This window comes from Portunus trituberculatus, chromosome 31, assembly GCF_017591435.1.
Source record: "Portunus trituberculatus isolate SZX2019 chromosome 31, ASM1759143v1, whole genome shotgun sequence".
Lineage (NCBI taxonomy): Eukaryota > Metazoa > Arthropoda > Malacostraca > Decapoda > Portunidae > Portunus > Portunus trituberculatus.
In genome coordinates this window covers 19,382,611-19,406,362 of record NC_059285.1, presented here as the reverse complement: position 1 = coordinate 19,406,362, position 23,752 = coordinate 19,382,611, and the positions used below count along the sequence as shown (strand labels likewise).

Here is a 23,752-nt window from a genome sequence, read left to right as displayed (position 1 = left end):
AACCTACATATACATGTCTAAATATATAAACTACTTATTAGGCACATGCCTGCATACATCTATACATCAGTACACAAACACATGCACCCACATACATCAGTAGACAAACCTATGCACCCACATACACACATACATCAGTACATCAGTACATAAACTCATGAACCCACATACACACATACATCAGTACATAAACTCATGAACCCACATACACATACATCAGTGCATAAACTATATATTAATAGCCCTATCCATAAGGACTTTGTAATGCAAGTAAATGTTTTTTTTTTTTTTTTTTTAAAATTATCTGGACTATCTGAAATGATTTTTATATCTACTGGCAAGTTGTTCCATAGTTGTGGGCCATAATAGAAGATGCTGTGTTTGAAAAGAATTGTGTGGTACTATGGGCATATTATATTGACATCTTGTCTGGTGCCGTATCTTGGTTCCGATAATTTGAAGATTGGGGTTCCCTGTCTGTTTACAAGATTTTTAAAGATGAATAAAAGGAGAAAACATTTGTGTATAGAACAAAAATTAAGAAGCTTGTGCTCTGCGAAAATGTTGGCAGTGGAATCAAATTTTCCCAAGTTGAAAATACATCTTAAAATTTTGTTTTGGACTATTTTTACCTTGATGATGAAAGAAGGCCAGGTACATGCCCATAGTGAGACACAGTATACAAAGTGAGGATAACAAAGACTAGAGTGTAATAGATACTGAGAAGAGCCTCGACAGTGAAGTTGTTGCGAATCTTATACAATATGCCACATATCCTGGATAATTTGAAATAAACATCATTAATATGATACCTCCAATTGAAGTTTTTGTCTATATGAACACCTAAGAACTTCGTATGAGTTATATTTTTGACAACATTTCCCTCCAGCAACAATGGGGGCATTTGATGGTCTAAAGAGCGATTCTGAAAAAGAATGTAATTAGTTTTGGAAGTATTAATTGTTAAATGATTTGCTTTTGCCCATTGATTGATTTTTTCTAATTCGGTTTGTAAATTCCTGTGCAAGTTAAGTAAATCCTTATCAGCTAATAAAAGACTAGTATCATCAGCATGTATAGTGTATTTTAATTTTGTTCTTGCATTAGTTATATCATTTATGTAAATCAGAAATAGTATTGGTCCTAAGATTGATCCTTGTGGTACACCTTTTGTTATAATATCTGAAGTGGAGTAATGGTCATTGCAGAATAGTTACAGACTGAGTTCTATTTCTAAGATAGTTCTTGAAAAGTTGCAAAGGTACACCTCTAATACCCTTATGCTTTAGTTTATCAAGTAATATGGTATGATTTAACGAGTCAAAGGCTTTTGACAAGTCAATAAATATACCAACTACGTGATGTTTCAGCTATAAGTAATTTTAGACAACGTTGCTAAATTGTATAACTGCAGATTCTGTAGAATGTTTAGCTCTAAAACCGTGTTGATATTTCGAAAGCAAGTTATTTTTCTCCAAATAATTCAGCAGACGTAATGCTATAACTTTCTCAAATATTTTACTAAAAGCAGGTAATATTGAAATCGGTCTATAATTATTAATATCGGTTTTACTGCCAGATTTGTGTATTGGGATGATTTTAGCTATTTTCAGTTTTTCAGGAAAAATGCCGGTGTTCAGTGAAATATTAATAATGTGAGTTATTGATATTGATAATGGGGACGATACATTATCTACAGCAGTAGTAGTAGTAGTAGTAGTAGTAGTAGTAGTAGTAGTAGTAGTAGTAGTAGTAGTAGTAGTAGTAGTAGATGTTGTTGTTGTTGTTGTTGTTGTTGTTTTTGTTGTAACAGCAGTAGTAGTAAAAGTAGTAGTTGTAGTAGCAGTAATAGCAGCAGCAGTAGCAATACATAATAGTAATAGTAGTAGTAGTTGTAGTCCTAAACGATGACAATTATTAGATTTCTAAACCAGTCTTGCTAAAACATATAAATAAATAAACAATACAAAATAAGAATAGATGAAAATAAAATGCTTGTCGTCATTTTTTTTCTTCCACCATCACCACCACCACCATTTTTTCTACCCCAGGAGCGATGGCGGTGTGTGGTCAGCCCCCATTCCTCCCCATCCCCTTCCCCCTTCGTACCATACCCCTCCTTCTCCACCCAGCACGCCACAAGAAGCGGAACAAAAACGTAAGGGGGCGGATTGTGTCATGTTGGAGGAGGAGGGAGGTGGGAGAGGTGAGGGAGGGAGAGAAGAAGAGGGAGGGGGACGAAGGGATGGTTGGTGGGAGGGTAGGGGGAGTTAGAGATGACCAACCCACGCGGGCATTCCTCTCTCTCTCTCTCTCTCTCTCTCTCTCTCTCTCTCTCTCTCTCTCTCTCAGCTGCTGTCCGTTTTTTCTCAATAGAGCGGAAAAATAAGCTAAGAGTGAAAGAGACTAAGTTTATTGAAATGCATTCCTTCTCGAGTACACATACGAATGAATTCTTAATCATTTCACCCTTTGCATGGCTGATGTTCTCCTTACCTAATTTTGCTTAATAATTTTCATCATCACCCTTATATCAGTCTTTGCACGGCTCAGTATCTTCCCTTAATACAATTTCATCACCCTTTTCACATCTTCATCTTATCTTTATCTTTATTTTATCTGTAACACTCTAATATCATCCCTAGCACGACTCAGTATCTTTCACCAGTACTCTTTAAGCACTCTTTGTACTACAGTATCTTGTTAACACCCTTTAATCACCCTTCACATGCCACAGTATCGTTCCCAAACACTTAAAAGAACATTAGAGTATCAGGGGCCGCCGTGGTACAGTGGAACCATGCGTGCTCTGTGGTCCGAGGAATCTACAAGCGCACGGGTTCGATTTCTGTCCACGGTCCGTGTGTAGGTTGGGCTTCCTCACTCGGGGCAACGGTTTCCTATCGGGTGGGCTTTCAGATAGGAGGTACCCCTTTTAGCCCCTAAATTCCCGTAAAAACCCCACATGGTATAAAAATAAAAATAAAAAAGTTGGGGACGCGCGCTGCAAGAAGGTGTCAGTCCTGCACGTGGTGCATGGACTCTATGACACACGCCTGCCTGTACTCACCGATCATCGTCATCCGGATTGTGTGAGAACGACTAGGTGTAATAAAAGCATGATGTAGCTCATTACCGTAGAATCTATGAATGTAGGAAAAAATAGTCTATATTTTAGCCTTGTCTGTAAATGAAACAAATTTTCCTTGTCTCTTTTTTTATTACCGCAATCTCAACACGAGGTACGAGTATATATTTTGTAATGTGCATGCATAGCTTACATGAGATTGAAAATTTTCAGAAAAATAGATAAACATAAGCACCTTCAACATTTTTTCGGTGTTTACTGCATAAACCATAATGCGATATAAGATCATCTTCTGAAACATGTCCACCTTGACTTCAACTATTTTGAAAAAGCTCCAATTGAAGTTATACTTCTTTAAGAGTATTTTTCTTATGGTTCTAATGATACATTAATTATATCCTACATCATTAACAGGAGCAACACACTTATAAACTTGTTGGCTAATCCTCTTTGTGGCATTTGTAAACAATGGTGGTGATAGAGCAAAGTGTTACTGAATGCGAGCTGGTTTACTTTTTAAAGAGGTATAGTTGAGTTTTTGAGAGTGCTTTTGTAATTCAAAGGACAAATTGATCAGATTTCTACATAATTCAGGAGAAACACTTTTGAGACCTCCGACAAGTAAGCTATGTGACCTTTTGAAAATATAGGGGTGGTGAGAGACGACGTGCCCTCCGGACCACAGGCAGCCACGGAAAGGGAGCCTCTTGCAGCATCCAGACTTTTTTGCTATTTTATTTTCTCTGGAATGTTCGTGATTGGGGCATTTCCGTGCTATCCTATTTATTACCAACCACCCATGAATCTCTCTCTCTCTCTCTCTCTCTCTCTCTCTCTCTCTCTCTCTCTCTCTCATACATGCAATCTAATTAATCTAGGTAGACTACAGAAACTTGAGTATAGATACTAAATTGCAATGTAACCTTGTTATTCTCTATTGGAGGATTATATATTAGTAATTGTAACCAAATTAACCAATGCATTGAATAACTAACCAACTAACTAAATAAGTAGATAGATGTGTAACAGTAAGCAAATGAAATCGAAATAATCCTCAGATAGATGTTATTGAAGTGATAGGAGAGAAGCGTAAGGAGTGGCTATGTAGTATGAAGACTTTCAAGAAGATAAGTAAACTAGCATGTAATATAAGTAGTAGTAATAAGAAGAATGTAAAACAAGAAAACATCCCACTGTTTACTAGCTCTTGTCCGAATGCCTGGGCGACTCTATGAATAACCATATCTACCCTAATACCACATCTTCATTCAGTGTACACATATACATCCCGCACCCATGAATTTGTATCACCAATTCCTCAACATAGATGGGCTGTGGGCTTAAGGTCTGGTGGTGGGCAGGGCGCAGGTCAGGTATCAGGGATCGGGACGCCGGGTGTCAACAAAGATGGTGCGGGGGGAACAAGGCGTCTCTGTGGCCTTAGCAAGCTGTCAGTGGTAGCGACGGCGGCCATTCCAGAGCATTGCCGAGGGTTTAGCTGGGACATACAGCCGTGTGGTTGACCCATGAAGCAGCAAGATGTGGGCGCGGGAGTGGGCGGCGGCGGTGGTGGTGGTGGCAGTGTGGGGCAGTGTGCGGGCCTCTCTTAACCTGTACGTGGACGCCGAAGACGTGAAGCAGCTGCTGGGTGAGTGGCAGGTCGTGACACAGCTGTCGGGAAGTAGTGGATCTGGCGCAGCTGTGCAGGGTGAGGGGTACCTGGAGAGGCATGTAGGCAGGCAAGAGTGGCATTGGCCCACGTCTTACCACCTTCTAGATAACTCGCCCCTCTCACCAGTCTGGCTATCTTAAGCTGTTGTAGTCAAGCGCAGTCTCAGAATATGGAACACAAGGGGTAGCCTAGAGCTGTTGCCACGCCAATACGCCAGCGGAAAGCATTATACACAAGCGTTGTATTTGGTGATGGGAAATAGTGTCACATGCAGGTTTATGTGTGCAGATTGTACAAATTAGTTAATGTGTTGTTAATAGTGGTTTTGAGGGAAAAGAAGTTTGCACATTATTAGAAGTTGTGTGTTTTTGTTCAATCATCCTACTTTATCCATCAAGCCACTTTCCAGTGTTGATTACTTCATGAAGGTTAACACATTACTACATAGGAAGACTTAACACCAGTGAATGTCTGAAACTTCAAAATGCATCTATTAACTGATCAGCTGACAGATGGAGCTTGGGTATTTCTCAGGCATTGCATGATTCACATGTCACAATTAATTTTTCTCATACTTTCACTTTTATCATTTTCATGTAATATAAGGATTTTTATCACTCATTGCCTCAGGTACAGTACTTATTCACTGTAGTACTGTACACATGCATTAGTGTTGCTGGTCACTTTCCTTACCAGTGCTTTCCCTCCACAGGTGTTAACTCCCAGCTCTGGTATGTCAACAATGGTACTGTCAACCACTACGCCCTCAACTATGAGATTGTGGTGCCACCCCAGCTGGATGCCCTCACTTTTTACTGGCAGGCACTTCAGGGCCGCACGGTGAGGGACATCCCTAATGCTAGTGTTACTATGTTTCTGAAGCTGTATGTATCAGCTACACTCTTCACTTTTATCATCTCTTTTTCATCTTTTCTTATAATTGTATTTCTGTGTGTGTGTGTGTGTGTGTGTGTGTGTGTGTGTGTGTGTGTGTGTGTATTTACCTAGTTGTATTGTACAGGGTTCAAGTGGGGGTCATAGTGTCCTGTCTCCATATCTCCATTTATCTAGTTTTTCTTTAAAGTTATGCACACTATGTGTGCATAACACACACACACTGTGTGTGTGTGTGTGTGTGTGTGTGTGTGTGTGTGTGTGTGTGTGTGTGTGTTATTCACCACGGTCATCTGCTGGTCACCTAGAAAGCCTTTCCTCTACAGGAAGAGCTCAGAGCTTATACTGACCTATCTTTGGGTAGGGCTGTGCAATAACCATGCTGACAACCATCCAATTTTTCAGATCCCTTACACCTTGTCAGTCAGCGTTGCCAATCCTGAAGCGGTGCTGCAGCCAGTGTGCAATATTAGTGACCATGGCCTGGTACCCACCAAGCTGTCCTCCTGGACCCTGCGCCTCACCTGCACCAGGAAGCTCACCACGGAGGTGTGTTTGCTGTGCTGGGGAAGGAACTGGGTCATCAGACAACCACAGAAAGCTTGTTGCTGTATGGCTATCATGCATCACCCTAGAGCAGGGGTTTTCAACCTTTTTCTCATTAAGAACCCTTTGAGTTATAAGACCATCTGTCCGAACCCCTAGTAATTTGACATGGAACAGAATGTTAATTTAGTGACTGACACTAACTCAATAGGCAAAGGTATTCTGCAAAGGATGTATCTTTAAATCAGCCATCTGAATACCCCTGGAAATCTTCTTGTGAACCCCTGGGGGTTTGCAAACAAAAGATTGAGAACCCCTGCCCTAGAGGCTTTCACCTCAACTGTGCTACGAGTCTCATTCTGGATTCGGTATTAGATATTTAAACCAATATTTCCATTGGTGTTTGTTCTTTGGGATCATCTTGAAATACTATAGAGTTTTCACCTGAGGACAAAACTAGGTTACTTTAGGTTAAGTTTAGATTCATTCAATCAATTTGATCAGTAATCCTTCATTGTATAGAATGTAAATCATGGCTTGAAAAGATAATATTTTGCCCAGTAATAGTCAGTGTCTCGAAAATTGTCTTGGAAGGGTTAATTCCACAATACTTTTCTTTCCTCTGTATTCCTTTGTGTGACTGTATGTAATCCTGCAGGTGGACGTGACGGTGACCCTGCAGGTGCCCATGAACACTTCCCTGGCTGACATCACCACACTCACCATCCACCGCAAGAAGGTCTGCCTGAGAGGTGAGTCACTCTCCCTCCTGGTGCCACCTGACTGGAGGTCTGGTGTGCTGGATGCTGGTGATTGGTGGAGTGATGCACACCAAGCCAGACATCCATCCTTGATTTGTTGATTTTGTGTGTACTGGAAAAGCAGGAATTACTTACTTTGTTCAAAAATTGCTCTGAAACACATAAAAAATATGAAGTATTGTTAGAGCTGAGTGAATATCTTTTTGATATTAGTCTTAGTTAATTTGATATATAAAGGAGTCATTTGAAAAAAAAGAAACATTTGTAACAAATTAAAATTTTGTTTTCTTTTCTTATTTGATATTTATCTCTAAATCAAAGCAAATTGCAAAATAATTAAATTCATAATGGAGTGATTTATGTTAAACCTTTGTAAATTATGATTGTTCTGTGTAACTCTTACAGACAAAAGTAGTGCTGGTATTAACATTAATAAGTCACTCATAGCTGTGTGTGTGTGTGTGTGTCTCTCTCAGAGAATGAGGCAGTGCACATGGAGGCGACGGGAAGTGGAGGACACTCAACCACTGTGGTGTATGTGACAGTGGCTGGCCTGGGTGTGTTCCTGGCACTGGTGGCAGCTCTGGCAGCACTCAACCACACACACCACAACAAGATGTACAACAATGCAGCCAGGTGTGTGTGTGTATTTTCCTAGTTGTATTATTGTTACCCAAAATGCGCTACAAAGACCAGCTGAAGCGCACCCTGGCAGTAACTGACATCGACCAGTCCTCGTGGGAAGAAACGGCCAGGGACAGGAAGGTGTGGAGTAGTGCAGTACACCATGGCACTGTGGACTTCGAGGAGAAGAGGAGAGAGAATGAAGAAGCAGGGAGAAGAAGAAGAGAGCGACGAGAACAACCCCGTCCCCCCCCTACCCTCCCTTGTGAACACTGTCCACGATTATTCCACCACAGACTCGGACTTAACAGTCACATCAAACACAAACATCCACCCCAAAGATAGGAGACGTTCGACTAACGACAGGACCCAGTACTCGGACACGAGTGGGAGCCGACGACGACGACAATTATTGTACAGGGTTCAAGCGGGCTCATAATGTCCTGTCTCCATGTCTCCATTTATCCAATTTTTCTTTAAAGTTATGCACATTATGTGCTGTAACAACTTCATCACTCGGTGCATTCCACTTTTCTACCGTTCTGTGTGGAAAATTGTATTTTCTAATATCCTTCCCACACTTTCTCATCCTAATCTTCTTTACATGTCTTCTTGTCCTTCCAGCTTCTTCTGTCACCAGCACCAGGCCTTCCTTGTCAATCTTTTCAATGCCATTTATTGTTTGATACATTGTTATTAGATTTCCTTGTTCTCTTCTATCTTGTAAGGTTGGCAGTCCTATTTCCTTCAGCCTTTCTTCATATGATAGGTCCTTTAGTTCCAATTCCATCTTTGTAGCTATGAGTATCTTCTGGATCCATTCTAATCTTCTTATATCTTTTTTCAAGCTCGGTGACTGCACCACTGCTGCATATTACAACTTTAGATGTATCATGCTTGTAATAATTTTTTCATCATACCTTTGTCCATGTATTGAAATGTCACTAATATTAGTCAATGTGTGTGTGCGTATTTACCAAGTTGTATATACAGTAATACTCCGCTTAACGAACAGGATAGGGGGTGTTAAAGCTATTCGTAGAGCGGAAATTCGTTAAGCGGACGTAATTTTCCCATAGGAAGTAATGGAAATAGGGGGGGATGTGTTCTGGGCTGGTCCCCAACATACCATATGGGTAAAAAAAAAAAAAAATAAAATATATATATATATATATATATATATATATATATATATATATATATATATTTCTATTAGCTTTTTACAAGCTTTGCCTCCAAGAAAGGATTGTTTTGTAATGCATAAAGTGAAATCTTACATGAAATACCAAAAAATAAAGCAGAGATGATGAGATCGGCCACAGACGGCGACTTGGCCGCTTCGTCGCCGGAGAAATGTTGTTTTGTGAACATATATGCATATATAAGACAGTAACACCACCTCCAGAGGTGGTGTACCCAGCAACCTCAGAGCAACCTCATCACCGTCCCTCCAAGCGTTCATGGAAGCCATTTCGCACCAGGAGGTTGCTCTGAGGTTGTTAAAGAATTTTGGATCCAGCTCCAGGAGTGCTAGAGACAGGCGGGGAGCCAGACAATCACAGCGAAGCTGCCACGTTCGGTCCTTCACCCGGCAAATTCAAACCCAGAAAATTCTCTGAAAGGGATATGGTTGTATGTTATGCGGACTTTTTGGTCTAATTTTATATAGTACTTTAAGCCGGAAATTCGTTAGATGAACGTTCGTTAAGCGGAGTATTACTGTACCTAGTTGTATTGTACAGGGTTCGAGCAGGTCTCATAGTGTCCTGTCTCCCATGTCTCCATTTATCTAATTTTTCCTTAAAGTTATGCACATTATGTGCTGTAACAACTTTTTTATTCAATGCATTCCACTTCTCCATCGTTTTGTGTGGAAAACTGTATTTTCCAATATCTTTCACACACTGTCTCATCTTAATCTTCCTTAGATGTCCTCTTGTCCTTCCATCTTCTGTCTCCAGGACCAGGTCTTCCTTGTCTATCTTTTCAATGCCATTGACTATCTTGTACATTGTTATTAGGTCCCATCGTTCTCTTCTATCTTGTAAGTTTGGTCATCCCATTTCCTTTAATCATTCTTCATATGTTAGGTCCTTTAGTTCCAGCACCATCTTTGTAGCAATCTTCTGTATCCTTTCTAATCTTCTTATATCCTTTTTAGAGCTTGGAAACCATACCACTGCTGCATATTCCAACCTTGGTTGTATCATACTAGTGATAATTTTTTTCATCATATCTTTGTCTGTGTATTGAAACGCCACTCATATTAGTCAGCATTTTATATGATAATCTAGATTTCTTGCTTATGTGTTTTTCGGGTGTCAGATTTTCCTGTATAATCACTCTTAGATTGTTTTCCTCTTTAATCTTCATTATTTGTTCTTCTCCCATCAAATAGTTCCATACCAGTCTTCTTTTGCTCTTTCCTAGTTACATTATGTGACATTTCTTGGCATTAAACTCCAATTTCCACTTCTTACTCCACTCATAGATCTTGTTTATATCTTCCTGTAACAGCAGACCGTCCTCCTAGGTTTTGATAACTCTTAGCAGCTTTGCATCATCAGCAAATGAATTAATATAACTGTTTACCCCAATGTGAATGTTGTTTACATAAATCTGAAACATAATGGGGGCTAATACTGACCCTTGTGGTACTCCACTTTACCCCAAGATGAGTATGTATCTCTGATCACAGTTCTCATCTCCCTATCCTTCAAATAATCTCTTGTCCATTCTAGCAACGTTCCTCGCAGTCCTCTTATGTTCTCTAGTTTCCATAGTAGTCTTTCATGAGGGACTTTATCAAAAGCCTTTTTTATATGCAGGTATACTGTGTCCACCCATCCATATCTGTTTTCCAGTCCTGCAATAACTCGAGTAGAAGCTTAATAAGTTTGATACACATGACCGTCCTGTCCTGAACCCAAATTGTCTGTTTGATATGACTTGTTCCTCTTCTAGATATTTAACCCATTTTTCTTTGATAATTATTTCACATAACTTGTAAGTGACACTGGTCTGTAGTTTAGTGGTTCAGTTGTTTTTCCTCTTTTAAATATCGGGTATTACGTTGGCTCTTTTCTATTCTAGTGGAACTTTCCCTTCATTTATTGAACTTGTAATTATTTCCCAAATTGGATCCAGTAGTTGCTCTTTACATTCTTCTAACACCCAGACTGATACACCATCTGGCCCCATTGCTTTTCTGACGTCCAACTTATCCAATAATCTTCCAATATCCTCCTTGTGTACTGCGATCTCCTGTAATCCTTGGCAATGCAATGTCCTATTAGATTCTGTGAAATCTTCTGCAGTGAACACTGTTTTGAAACTCTCATTCATTATTTCACACATTTCCTTCTTTGTTTAGTATGTCTTCCCTCCTTTAATTATTTTTTCTATTGTTACCTTGTTTTTTGTTGTGCCATTTATAGATTTGTAGAAAAGTTTGGGTTCGTCTTTGCTTTTATTCACCACATCTTTCTCAAAGTTTCTTTCTTCCTCTCTCCTTACTCTAATATATTCATTTCTCGCATCCCTATATTGCTGTTTGTTATTGTCATTTTTCTGTTTTATGAGTTTCTTCCAAGCTTTATCTTTTGCCTTTTTAGCTTCTGTGCATCTAGCATTGTACCAAGCATGTGTTTTTTTCTTAACTCTATAAAAAGGTACATTTTTTTACTCCTTCATTATATAAAAAGGTACATATTTTTTTACTCCTTCATTATATTTCTGTAAGAATATTTCATATTTCCCTTGTATTGTCTTTCCTAACAATGTTTCTCCACTCAATATCAGCAAAAAAGATACTTAATTTTTCAAAATTCCCTATTTCATAATTTAATCTCTCTCCTTAGTAGTCATCTCTGTAACTTATCCCATCCTCCTCCTGTATTTGCATCTGGTTTCTCTGTGAATACTAGGTCAAGCAATGATGGTTCTTCTTCCCCCCAGTACCTTGTTGACTCCTCCACCCACTGATCCATTGCATTAACCATAGTCAACTGTAACACTTCCTTGCTCCACTGTCCAGCATTATCCATTACTTCCATCTCTCTCAGTTTACTTTTTCACAGTTAAAGTCTTCATCTAAAAGTATTCTTCCATCTCTTCTTATCATGTTATCTAGGCACATAATCACCTCTCTTTGCATATCTTTATCTTCTTCAGTTCCCCATGTATTTGTTTAGGTGGCACATATATAACTATGATTTTTCTCCTCTTTAATTCCTCTATTTTGATTGTTACTCCCATTACTTCCACTTTGTCCTCACCATATTGCACATCCTCCACACATATATTATCACGAACCATTATTAGCACTCCTCCAGCTATTATATCCCTCCTCTTTAAAGTTAACATGGATCTCTTCTCTTATTTCTGTTTCAACGATGCACATTACATCCAGCTTTTCTCTTTCAAATAATACCTAACCTCCAACAAGCTGGTTAACAACCCATCTATATTAGTATAAGTCACTCTTAATTTCTTGCCTCCTCCACGACCTCTTCGTACTTCCGTAGGTACCACTTCTTTAGTCTCATATCTAGAACCCTCCAGTGTGTGTGTGTGTGTGTGTGTTTATCTAGTTGTATTATGCAGGGTTTGAGTGAGGCTCATAGTGTCCTGTCTCCATATCTTCATTTATCTAATTTTTCCTTTAATTTATGCATATTATGTGCTGTAACAACTTCATTATCCAATGCATTCCATTTTTCCACCATTTTGTGTGGAAAACTGTATTTTCCAATATCTTTCACACACTGCCTCATCCTGATCTTTTCATGTCCTCTTGTCCTTCCATCATCTTCTGTCAACAGCACCAGGTCTTCTTTGTCTATCTTTTCAATATAATTTACTATCTTATACATTGTTATTAGTTCCCCATGTTCTCTTCTATCTTGTAAGGTTGGCGGTCCCATTTCCTTCAGTCGTTCTTCATATGTTAGGTCCTTTAATTCCAGCACCATCTTTGTAGCAATCTTCTGTATCCTTTCCAATTTTCTTATATCCTTTTTAGAGCTCAGAGACCATACTACTGTTGCATATTCCAGCCTTAGACATATATCATGCTTGTGGTGATTTTTTTCATCATATCTTTATCTATGTATTTAAATGCCACTCTTATATTAGTAAACATTTTTTATGATAGTCCAAATATCTTGCTTGTATGTTTTTCGGGGCTCAGATTTTCCTGTATGATCACTCCCACATCTTTTTCCTCATTTGTCTTCATTATTTGTCCCTCTCCCATCAAATAGTTCCATATTGGTCTTCTCTTACTCTTTCCTAGTTACATTATGTGACATTTCTTGGCATTAAACTCCAATTTCCACTTCCTGCTCCACTTATAGATCTTGTTTATATCTTCCTGCAACAACAGACAGTCTTCTCTGGTTTTGATAACTTTTAGCAGCTTTGCATCATCAGCGAATAAATTTATACAACTGTTTATCCCAACGTGAATGTCGTTTAGATAAATTTGAAACATAATAGGGGCTAACTCTGACCCTTGTGGCACTCCGCTAGTTACTTTACCCCGAGATGAATATGTATCTCTGATCACAGTTCTCATTTCCCTATCCTTCACATCTCTTATCCATTCGAGCAAAGTTCCTCGCAGTCCTCCTATGTTCTCTAGTTTCCATAGTAGTCTTCCATGAGATACTTTATCAAAAGCCTTTTTAATATCCAGGTATACTGTGTCTTCCCATCCATCTCTGTTTTTCAAGTCCTGCAATAACTCTTGAGTAGAAGCTTAATAAGTTTGATACACATGACCACCCTGTGCTGAACCCAAATTGTCTGTTCGATATGATTTGCTCCTCTTCTAGAAATTTAACCCATTTTTCTTTGGTAATCATTTCACATAACTTCCCTAAGACAGTTGTAAGTGACACTGGTCTATAATTTAGTGGTTCAGTTGCCTTTCTTCCTTTAAATATCAGTATTATGTTGGCTCTCTTTCATTCTAGTGAAACTTTCCCTTCCCTGTGTGTGTGTGTGTGTGTGTGTGTGTGTGTGTGTGTGTGTGTGTGTGTGTGTGTGTGTGTGTGTGTGTGTGTGTGTGTGTTTACCTATTTGTGTATTACAGGGCCCGAGCTAAGCTCTCTGTGTCCTGTCTCCTTGTCCATTCCTGTCATATCTCTCTTTCATCTGATTGACACACACCGCATCAATGACATGACTGCTCAGTTTATTCCACTTATCAATGCTACGATGCGGGAAACTGTATTTTCTCACGTCATTTAGACAGATGTCCTTTATTAGCTTTTTTCCATGTCCTCAGAGATAATTACTTGTGGTCACCTTTATCAACTCTATCCAGTATGTCAATCTTGTTCACCAATTTATACATAGTTATCATGGCTCCTCTTGTTCTTCTCTCTTCTAATGTGTTCAGCCCCAGCTTCCTCAGCCTTTCCTCATAGTCTAACTCCGTGAGTCCTGGTACCATCCCTTTCTACCTTCTTCACATTTTTCTTCATATGCGGTGACCAGACACATGCTGCATATTCTAGCTGGGATCTTATTAAGGTGCATAATATCTTCTTCATCATCTTCATGTGTGTGTGTTTCACACAGTCTTCAGCATTATGCACTAAACTCTTTATTACTTGCAATTATCCTTTGGTAACAATGTAAGATTTATACAGTCTGATTTTTTAAAAAGAAGGCCAAAATCCTTCATATACCACACACTTGTTTCTTTTACTCTTGTGGACAGTAATGCTTGCTGTTGAACTTGTTATCTTAGTGGACATGAAAACCCCAGCCTATCTATTGACAGGCAGGCATGTTACCACTAAGTTTTTTGTGTGTATGTGTTGAGAGAAAAAGGATTTAGACACAAAGAGACAATTAGAAGTTAGATAAATACATATGTAGAGAGTAACCCTCCTCCTTCATCAGCAGACGGCAGGGAGCAGCAGTATCACGGACGTCATCCATCCCCAATAACCGACGTGGTGGTGTGGCAGGAGAGGTAGCCGGGCTGGGCAAGGCCTCCCATTCTTCCCTGAGTGAGCTACGCCGCTCCCCACAGCCTACCAACACTACCACTGCCACTACCACCACCACCACTGCCAGCCCAGAACCTCAATACACAGACCCACGCCAGAGTGAGTCAATTTTAAATGATCTATGCTTGAGCCCAGAATTAGTTTGTTGGTTTCATGCATTTCCAGATGTATGGTTTTATTCTTGTTTTCAAACATAAGTATCATTTTGTAGATTGAGTTTTGCATCTCCCTTTCATTATGGATGGATGTTACATAAATCTTGATCTCAAGAATTTGTCTGTGTTGTTTTTATTTCATTTTCAGCATCAGTAATTTCTGTACAATTCAATTTCAAGGGTTAAATCCCTCCTGCCAAGTATTCAGTCAAATATTACTCTATTCAAATGGCATAAATAAAAAGATACATATATATATATATATATATATATATATATATATATATATATATATATATATATATATATATATATATATATATATATAATATATATATAATATATATATATATATATATATATATATATATATATATATATATATATATATATATATATATATATATATATATATATATATATATATATATATATATATATATATATATATATATATATATATATATATATATATATATATATATATATATATATATATATATATATATATATATATATATATATATATATATATATATATATATATATATATATATATATATATATATATATATATATATATTTCTGCCCGTAATCATGCCAAATCTATTCTCCAACTTACTAAAACTCTTTCATCAATAGAAAATGTCAAAGTCTTTCCAATTCTAACTCCTCTCGAGATTTCTGGCATCTAGCCAATAATATCTCTAACAACTTTACTTCTTCGTCTTTCCCTCCTTTACTTCATCCAGATGGCTCTACAGCTGTCTCTTCTTTTCTAAAGCTGAACTCTTCGCTCAAACCTTTGCTACCAACTCAACTTTGGATGATTCTGGGCATATTCCTCCTACTCCTCCACCCTCTGACTACTTCATCCCTAAAATTAAAATTCTTTATAAAGACGTTTTCCTGGCCCTCTCTGGCCTTGATTCTCGGAAGGCTTACGGTCCGGATGGAGTCCCTCCTGTTGTTCTCAAAAACTGTGCTTCCGAACTCGCTCACTGCCTGGTCAAACTCTTTCATCTGTGTCTCTACTTCTATTTATCCTTCTTGCTGGAAGTTTGCTCACATTCAACCTGTCCCTAAAAAAGGTGACCACTCCAATCCTTCTAACTACCGCCCTATAGCTTTGATTTCCTGCCTTTCTAAAGCCTTTGAGTCTATCCTTAATAGGAAGATAATGAGGCATCTATCAGCTCACAACCTTCTCTCTGATTGCCAGTATGGTTTCCGTAAAGGCAGATCTACTGGTGATCTTCTTACTTTCCTAACTGAATCTTGGTCATCCTCTTTAGGGACTTCGGTGAAACCTTTGCTGTCGGCCTTGACATATCGAAAGCCTTCGATAGAGTCTGGCACAAATCTTTAATTTCTAAACTACCCTCCTACGGATTCTATCCTTCTCTCTGTACCTTCATCTCCAGTTTCCTTTCCGATCGTTCTATTGCTGCTGTAGTAGACGGTCACTGTTCTTCCCTAAAACTATCAACAGTGGTGTTCCACAGGGTTCTGTCCTATCACCCACTCTCTTTCTATTATTCATCAATGATCTCCTAAATCTGACTCAATGCCCTATCCACTCCTATGCTGATGATACCACCCTGCATTATTCAACAGCGTTCAACAGACGCCCAACCCAACAACAATTAAATGACTCAAGGCGAGATGCTATAGGACGCCTAACTTCTGATCTTTCACTTGTTTCTGATTGGGGCAGAGAAACCTGGTTTTGTTCAATGCCTCAAAACTCAATTTCTACAACTATCTACTCGACATAACCTTCCAGACAACTATCCTCTCTTCTTCAATAACACTCAACTTCCCTCTCCTCTACATTAAACACACTCGGTCTATCCTTCACTAAAAATCTAAACTGGAAATTTCACATCTCTACTCTTGCTAAATCAGCTTCCAAGAAGTTAGGTGTCCTATGGCGTCTTCGTCCATTTTCTCTCCCTCCCAGCTGCTTGCTCTGTACAAGGGCCTTATCCGCCCGTGTATGGAGTATGGCTCTCATGTCTGGGGGATCCACACACAGCTTTACTAAACAAGGTGGAATCTAAAGCTTTTCGTCTTATCAACTCTTCTCCTCTAACTGACTGTCTTGATTCTTTAAGTCACCGCCGCAATGTTGCATCTTTATCTGTCTTCTACCGCTGTTTTCATGCTGTCTGCTCTTCTGAACTTGCTAACTGCATGCCTTCCCCTCCTGCGGCCTCGCTGCACAAGACTCTCTACTTCTTCTCATCCCTATTCTGTCCATCTTCCTAATGCAAGAGTTAACCAGTATCTTCACTCCTTCATTCCCTACACTGGTAAACTCTGGAACTCTCTACCTGTGTCTGTATTTCCACCTGCCTATGACTTAAACTCTTTCAAAAGAGGAGTGTCAAGACACCTCTTACGTTAACTGGACCCTCCTTTTAGATTTTTCTGTTTTTTCTCTTTCTACTTTTCTTTTAACAGGGCCTGGCAACCAGCGGGATTTTTTTTTTTCCAACACTGTGTTTGCCCTTGGCCAGTGCCCTTGTAATGTAAAAAAAAAAAAATATATATATATATATATATATATATATATATATATATATATATATATATATATATATATAACCATCATTTTCACTTCCTCTTTCCCCAGGTGACCTCTCAGCACGGCTGGCTGGGCTGCGGGCAGGTCGGGAGTGGGTGGAGCTGCGGGAAGTGCAACAAGAAGGAACCTTTGGCCGGGTGTACCGAGCCCTGTACCAACCCCCAGACCAGCCCCACCCAACCCCTGTCACTGTCAAGACTGTCACAGGTAGGTCAGGATCAGGAGAAGACAGTTAGAAAGTAGGTCATTCACTCTAATTTCATAAATCATGAGCCCATTATATTTTTGTTCAAAGAGGAACACACTTGTAGCACAATGTTGAGCATTGTAAATGTTTAGTTAGTTGAAATGTAGAGTTTAGTCAAGGTCATGGTTTTCTTTATTTTTATCTACTTTTATTCACTTAGTCTTATCTCATGGAAGTTCTTTTCCCAGACCTTCTTCACTTCAAGGTTATTCCAAATATTTTGTGTGTTTGCTTGTGCATGTTTACATGTGTGTTAAGGTCAATACCTCTTATTGATGGTGTGGTAACATTACAGACTCGGCCAGTGAGGGTCAGCGCACTGTCTTGCTGAGTGAGGGGCTGATGCTGGCTGGCCTGACCCATGACAACCTGCTTGGGGTGCTGGGGGCAGTGGTCTCCCCCCCTGAGGCACCCCCATATGTCATCCTGCCGGCCTCCTCACAGGGCAACCTGAAGAGGTGAGTGCAGCCCCTCCTGTGCCTGCCTTTGGTTAGGATGTTGTGGATGTGCATAGAAAGAAAACAATCCCTGTGAAGTTAGAGCAGGAACACTATCTCTTCTCTATTAGGGATCAAAGAGCCAAGAGAGCAGTGTGAATGAATGTGACTGTGAAAGTTATGTGGCTACCTGATATTGTCTATCCCCATTTTAGAAGGGACAACTTTGTTATATGTATGTATGCTTGCATAGAGAAAATTAAATAAGAAGCTTGGGCTTATTAAGATTAATGGCAAATTGATATGAAAGATTATCTGAACTTGATATTGCTCTTGTTTCTCCTTCACATTTAATTGAATATATTTATACTGTTGCTTTTAATTGTTTAAGTGATATTGTTATTACCTGAAGTTTTTCATATTGTCATTGATTCCTTCATTTTGCTGCCATTATGATATCTTATCTCCTTTGTTATCAATTTGTCAATGCTTTTTCTCATTAATACAATTAGCCTCCTATTCACCTGAAGTTATCATGTGGTTTTGTGGTGGAAATAGGTCAAGTAGTTCAGGATACCAGCAGGTGGTCCTCTCTCCCCCGGCAGGTTCTTGCAGGGATGCCACACCTTGGTGACAAGAGAAGTGGTGTCTGTCGGAGTGCAGGTATTGCAGGGTTTGGCTTACCTACATGCACGTCTCCTACTGCACAAAGATGTTGCCACACGCAACTGTGTGTGAGTATATGTTGTTGCTTCTGGATTATTTGAGAACCAATTTCTTCCTCTCTGTTTTTATGAGTCACATTATTTCTGGATGATTATTTGAGAACCAGTATCTTGTCTTTTTAGTCTAGTATGATAACATTGTTTTTAACCCTTAAAGTACAGGGGGTTGATTTAATTTCTGTCTCTTACAGCGGGGAAAAATCACACCTGTCAAAAATGCTAAAAATATTTTTCCTTATAAAAGCTTATTTCTTTGTGTTATTCTGAGTACAACGATGTAGTTTTCAACATGTTATGACCTCTGAGAGCAAAGTTATTGCATATCAAAAAATTCTCCCTGAGCCCATGGCAGAACCCTTCCACTAAGAAATACCCCCCAAGCTCCAATAACACAGTGCGCACTCTCTCTCTCTCTCTCTCTCTCTCTCTCTCTCTCTCTCTCTCTCTCTCTCTCTCTCTCTCTCTCTCTCTCTCTCTCTCTCTCTCTCTCTCTCTCTCTCTCTCTCTCTCTCTCTCTCTCTCTCTCTCTCTCTCTCTCTCTCTTCAGGCATTTGAATTTGATGTAAAAGTAGGAATTTTTGCACTTTCATGTCAAGAAAATGTGAACTCAGATATATGAAATGATGTGCAAAACAGGAAAAGAAAAAGAAACCACATATTACAAGTATTGTGGATTTCTATATTAATTGGAATCTGGCAACTCTTATTAGCAATGGGATTCACGTGACTTGGCCAACAAGCACAGTCCTGTAGAGGCAACCATGGGTGACACACACCAGCACATTGCTCGTGGGGAGTACGTGAAGAGGTTTATGAACATCGCTGTGAGGGTTGGTCTCTGTCTCCCAGATCACTATCAGAACCACTACTGGAGTCTTCACTTTCTTCTGTCTCAGTAAAAAAAATCACTGTCTTCTTTTTCATCACTGTCCTCAATGTCATTACCGAGTAACACTGACATAACATCACTCAAAGTACCATTTCCTCCCTCTGGGTCACGAGGGTTGCCAGATGTCACCTCAGAATGGGAAAAGATGACCTATTGTGAGGGAACATATGTCTCAAGGCTCGAGGAGGCGAGCAAGAAAAGATGCCAAATACCTCCACTTGCCCCAGGAACAATAGTGAGGGGGAGAGATTCAAACATTTAACGTGGAAAAATCATGATTCCCAGAACGATCCCCGCCTCTCCGCAGGCGACGCTACAATCGTTCCGAAATTATCACCGTACGTTAAGGGTTAAAAAGAGATAGGAATCAATTGGTCATCACATACAGCATAGAATAGATTCAGTAATCAGATTAATAGTGTAAGATTGACAGAAAGTTCTAAAAGTAAGTCAGATATATGGATAATGATTGTAGGTGTCCATAGCTAGGCATGTCTTATTCAGGAATTACCATGTGTAGACACATTGGCTTCTTGTAGCTTCCCTTAATTTAATGTTTTCCTTAATCAGCCATTCACATATTGCTTATACTTTTCATTTTCTCATTTGCCAGGGTGGACGGGGGACTGCAGGTGCGGCTGGGAGATTGTGCCCTGTCCAGAGACCTGTACCCCGGGGACTATCACTGCCTGGGTGACAACCACAACCGCCCCATTAAGTGGCTCGCCTTGGAGAGCCTCACACACAAGATCTTCTCACCAGCCTCGGATGTGGTAAGGATCAAGTGTGTGTGTGTGTGTGTGTGTGTGTGTGTGTGTGTGTGTGTGTGTGTGTGTGTGTGTGTGTGTGTGTCTTTCACTGTTTGATCTGCTGCAGTCTCTGACAAGACAGCCAGGCGTTACCCTACAGAACGAGCTAAGAGCTCATTATTTCCAATCTTCGGATAGGCCTGAGACCAGGCACACACCACACACCGGGACAACAAAGTCACAACTTCTCGATTTACATGTCGTACCTACTCACTGCTAGGTGAATAGGGGCTACACGTGAAAGGAGACACACCCAAATATCTCCACTTGGCCGGGGAAGCAAACCCTGGTCCTCTGGCTTGTGAAGCCAGCGCTCTAACCACTGAGCTACCGGGCACATGTGTGTGTGTGTGTGTGTGTGTGTGTGTGTGTGTGTGTGTGTGTGTAATGCATGAAGTATTGTGTTTTGCAACTTACTGTACTTTAGTGTTGATTTGATGTTTTGGTGATGGTGATAAGAAGTATGTTATGTGTTGTGATGATGATGAGTGAACATTATGCAATGATAGACCACTACATCACTGCCACTTCCTCCTTCCCCTTCTCCTCCCTGCAGTGGTCATGGGGTGTGCTGCTGTGGGAGGTGATGACACTGGGTCAGCAACCGTATGCTGAGATTGACCCTTTTGAGATGGCAGCCGTGCTGCGCAAGGGTGTGAGATTGGCACAGCCCATCAATTGTCCTGATGAATTGTGAGTACTGGCTGAAGGATGGTGGGTAGCTGTTGCCTCGGCACACCACCACCACCACTATTACTGGTAGCTGAAGGATTAATAGCAGTACTAACATTAAAGAGTCTCAGGAGTTTTCAAGACACTTATCCTGCAATTCTGGGTGATCTTTTTGACCTTTCTTTAGGGACTGGCATCTCATTGGGCATTTTCTTGTTCCCTTTGTTTACCTAGACCAGTTCCCATCTTACATAGTTTCTGACTCACTACGAGGTTGTCCTATCACTTTATTTTTGTTTCAGGTTCAAGGCAATGACATTCTGCTGGACCACAGCCCCCCAGGAGCGACCCACAGTGGACGAACTCACCACATATCTCACCAACTTCCAACAGCACCTGGACCGCTATGTGTGACCCTCCCTTATCCTGGCCACACCCATGCCACACCAGCACTATTACCCACCTCACTGACTGCCTTCACCCACACACTCACGATCACCTTCACTCACACTCAGACCTTACTAATTCCCACCAGTATTATAAACAATGTTTCACCTTTTTTATTCCTTCACCTCATTCTTCTTTCATTCAGTTTTGTTCCACCAGTTGTAACATTCACTGACAAACATCCCTTCTTGTAGCTAAGTCATTGCAGCTCCCATTCCTTTGAACATTTTCCCTCTGCTCCTAATAGGTCCCTAAGATTTCCCTTTTTACTACCATATCCCTGTCCCTCACAAGCTCCATCCATTCTTCTTTCTTGTAAGACTTGCTTCTCAATTATTTTTCTTGGAGAAACTGAAGGAAGAATGGTAAGGATGTTCTGAAGGATAGTGTTTCTGTGCCATAATCTCCCCATTGTGTTTAGGCAGTGAAGGTGGGAGGTGGATGTTGTGCATTAGGCAGGGCAGTGGTGGCAATGTGGCTGGGTGGTATGGATGGGCCAGTGTGGAAATGGTGTGCACAATGTAGTCTTCTTGGTGTAACTCCTCATTTGCTACAGAAAAACTTTGAAAATGTTGAGTGTTGCAGAAACTTTGAGAGGACAACTGCATTTGTTGTGAAGTGGCAGATGTGTACCATGACATGCTTATGAATTGTTGCTGGTGTGGCAAGTGTGTAGAGGCGATGCAGCTGTACAAAGATCATTCAGATACTTGACTGCTGTACAAAAGCTTTCACAATTATGGAGTACAAGTATCAAAATGGAGAATGTGGAGTGTTCTGTGCTACATATGTTGTATAAAAACATTTATTGGAAATTAGGAAAGAAAAAAATAAACATGATTAACTGTGAAAGAATTGTGAAAATCTGGTGATGATGTGAGGGCAAGAGTGTTATGGGAAACAAAGGGCAGCTATTTATTGGGTGTGATTTGAACTGTGTGAGGCCACAAGGTGTGTGTTCAGTATAGTTATGTTGCATTGAGGTGCAAATAGCCTTCAGTGAAACAGGATTTTTACCACATTATAATAGTAATGAAGGTGGATGAAATGCATTTATACTCTAGTACTTATGAATAGCATAATAATACACTTGACATAGGTATGACCCTTTGTGTTTGGTTCACTAACATGTTATGATTGTCATCAGTGCAGTTGGTTTTCAAAGGCAAGGCACTATGTAAATCATAAGGCAGCCATTGTCACCATAAAGTCCCAGGCTGACTTGAAGCTTTGGGTTCACCCAACTTCATTGCTTAGCCAGATGGCAGGAGTTACCTACATAGAATGTAACCTCGAGTAGGATCACGAAGCAGCTGGGCCAAGGGCCTTGCTCTCAGAGTTGCAGGACGACACTTGGCTCCCAGACATGAAGCGTCACACCTATGAAAAGGTGACAGCATTTCAGTCCCTGAGATATGCAACAGATGAATGCAAGATTCCATGACTACACTACTCTCGACACAGCTTGGGAGGAGACGATGTACTGATACTCAACACACCAACACAATACTCAGGAGGCCTTGGAAGAGCTCAAAAGGTTGTAGCTATATTTTAGATTGCCTTCCTCTGGAGATAGACAAGAGACATGTGCATCCCTCACTCAGATATTTAATTTTTCATTGTGTTATGTGTTTGCAATGATTTGCTGTGAATCACCAAGGCAGCTCAGAGGAAGCTTCATCAAACAGATATGTACAGAACAAAAATGACATGGAACATTGTGTGTACTGATCACAAATAGTCTTGAAGAATACTCAAATGAAGAGAAAAGGATTGAATGGAGTTCCTTTGATATTGAAGAATCAGTGTTGTGGTGATATGCTCAGAAATATCCTGAGACAGCTAAGGAAGGGAGACCACAACACACAGGCTGCCAAACCACATAGCTGTTCAGTGTGAGCAGCTGAATCAGCATGGATCTTCCCCTTGATAACTGGGGCTCAAGGAATACTGGAGTATGCATGCATGTGTGTGAGTGTGTGTGTGTGTGTGTGTGTGTGTGTGTGTGTGTGTGTGTGTGTGCGTGCGTGTACAGTATGTGTATAAATCAGTAACTGCAGTGAGAGTGAGGTTGTTAGTGAGTGTTGGTGTATGTTGAGGAAAAAGTGAGCCACTCAGCAAGACTGTGGATGTGTTGATCCTGTGTGTGTTGCCTCAGTCATGTGGTTCAT

At 40.1% G+C, this 23,752-nt stretch overlaps 1 protein-coding gene across 2 annotated transcripts; it reads left to right on the top strand.

Moving 5' to 3' along the window:
- The first annotated feature begins 4,484 nt into the window (after positions 1-4,484).
- Positions 4,485-22,686, top strand: LOC123511405 (tyrosine-protein kinase Dnt-like). 2 transcript variants are annotated; one of them, XM_045267255.1, is made up of 12 exons: positions 4,485-4,736; positions 5,473-5,600; positions 6,060-6,203; positions 6,859-6,952; positions 7,438-7,597; positions 14,504-14,709; positions 17,404-17,562; positions 17,898-18,060; positions 18,645-18,773; positions 20,267-20,426; positions 21,019-21,155; positions 21,437-22,686. In XM_045267255.1, the coding sequence occupies exons 1-12, from the start codon at positions 4,628-4,630 to the stop codon at positions 21,546-21,548; spliced, it is 1,701 nt and encodes a 566-aa protein (XP_045123190.1). In that variant the 5' UTR covers positions 4,485-4,627; the 3' UTR covers positions 21,549-22,686. The 2 variants fall into 2 exon arrangements, with proteins under 2 accessions (XP_045123190.1, XP_045123189.1); XM_045267254.1 differs by having other exon boundaries at positions 14,501-14,709.
- Positions 22,687-23,752: the final 1,066 nt, after the last annotated feature.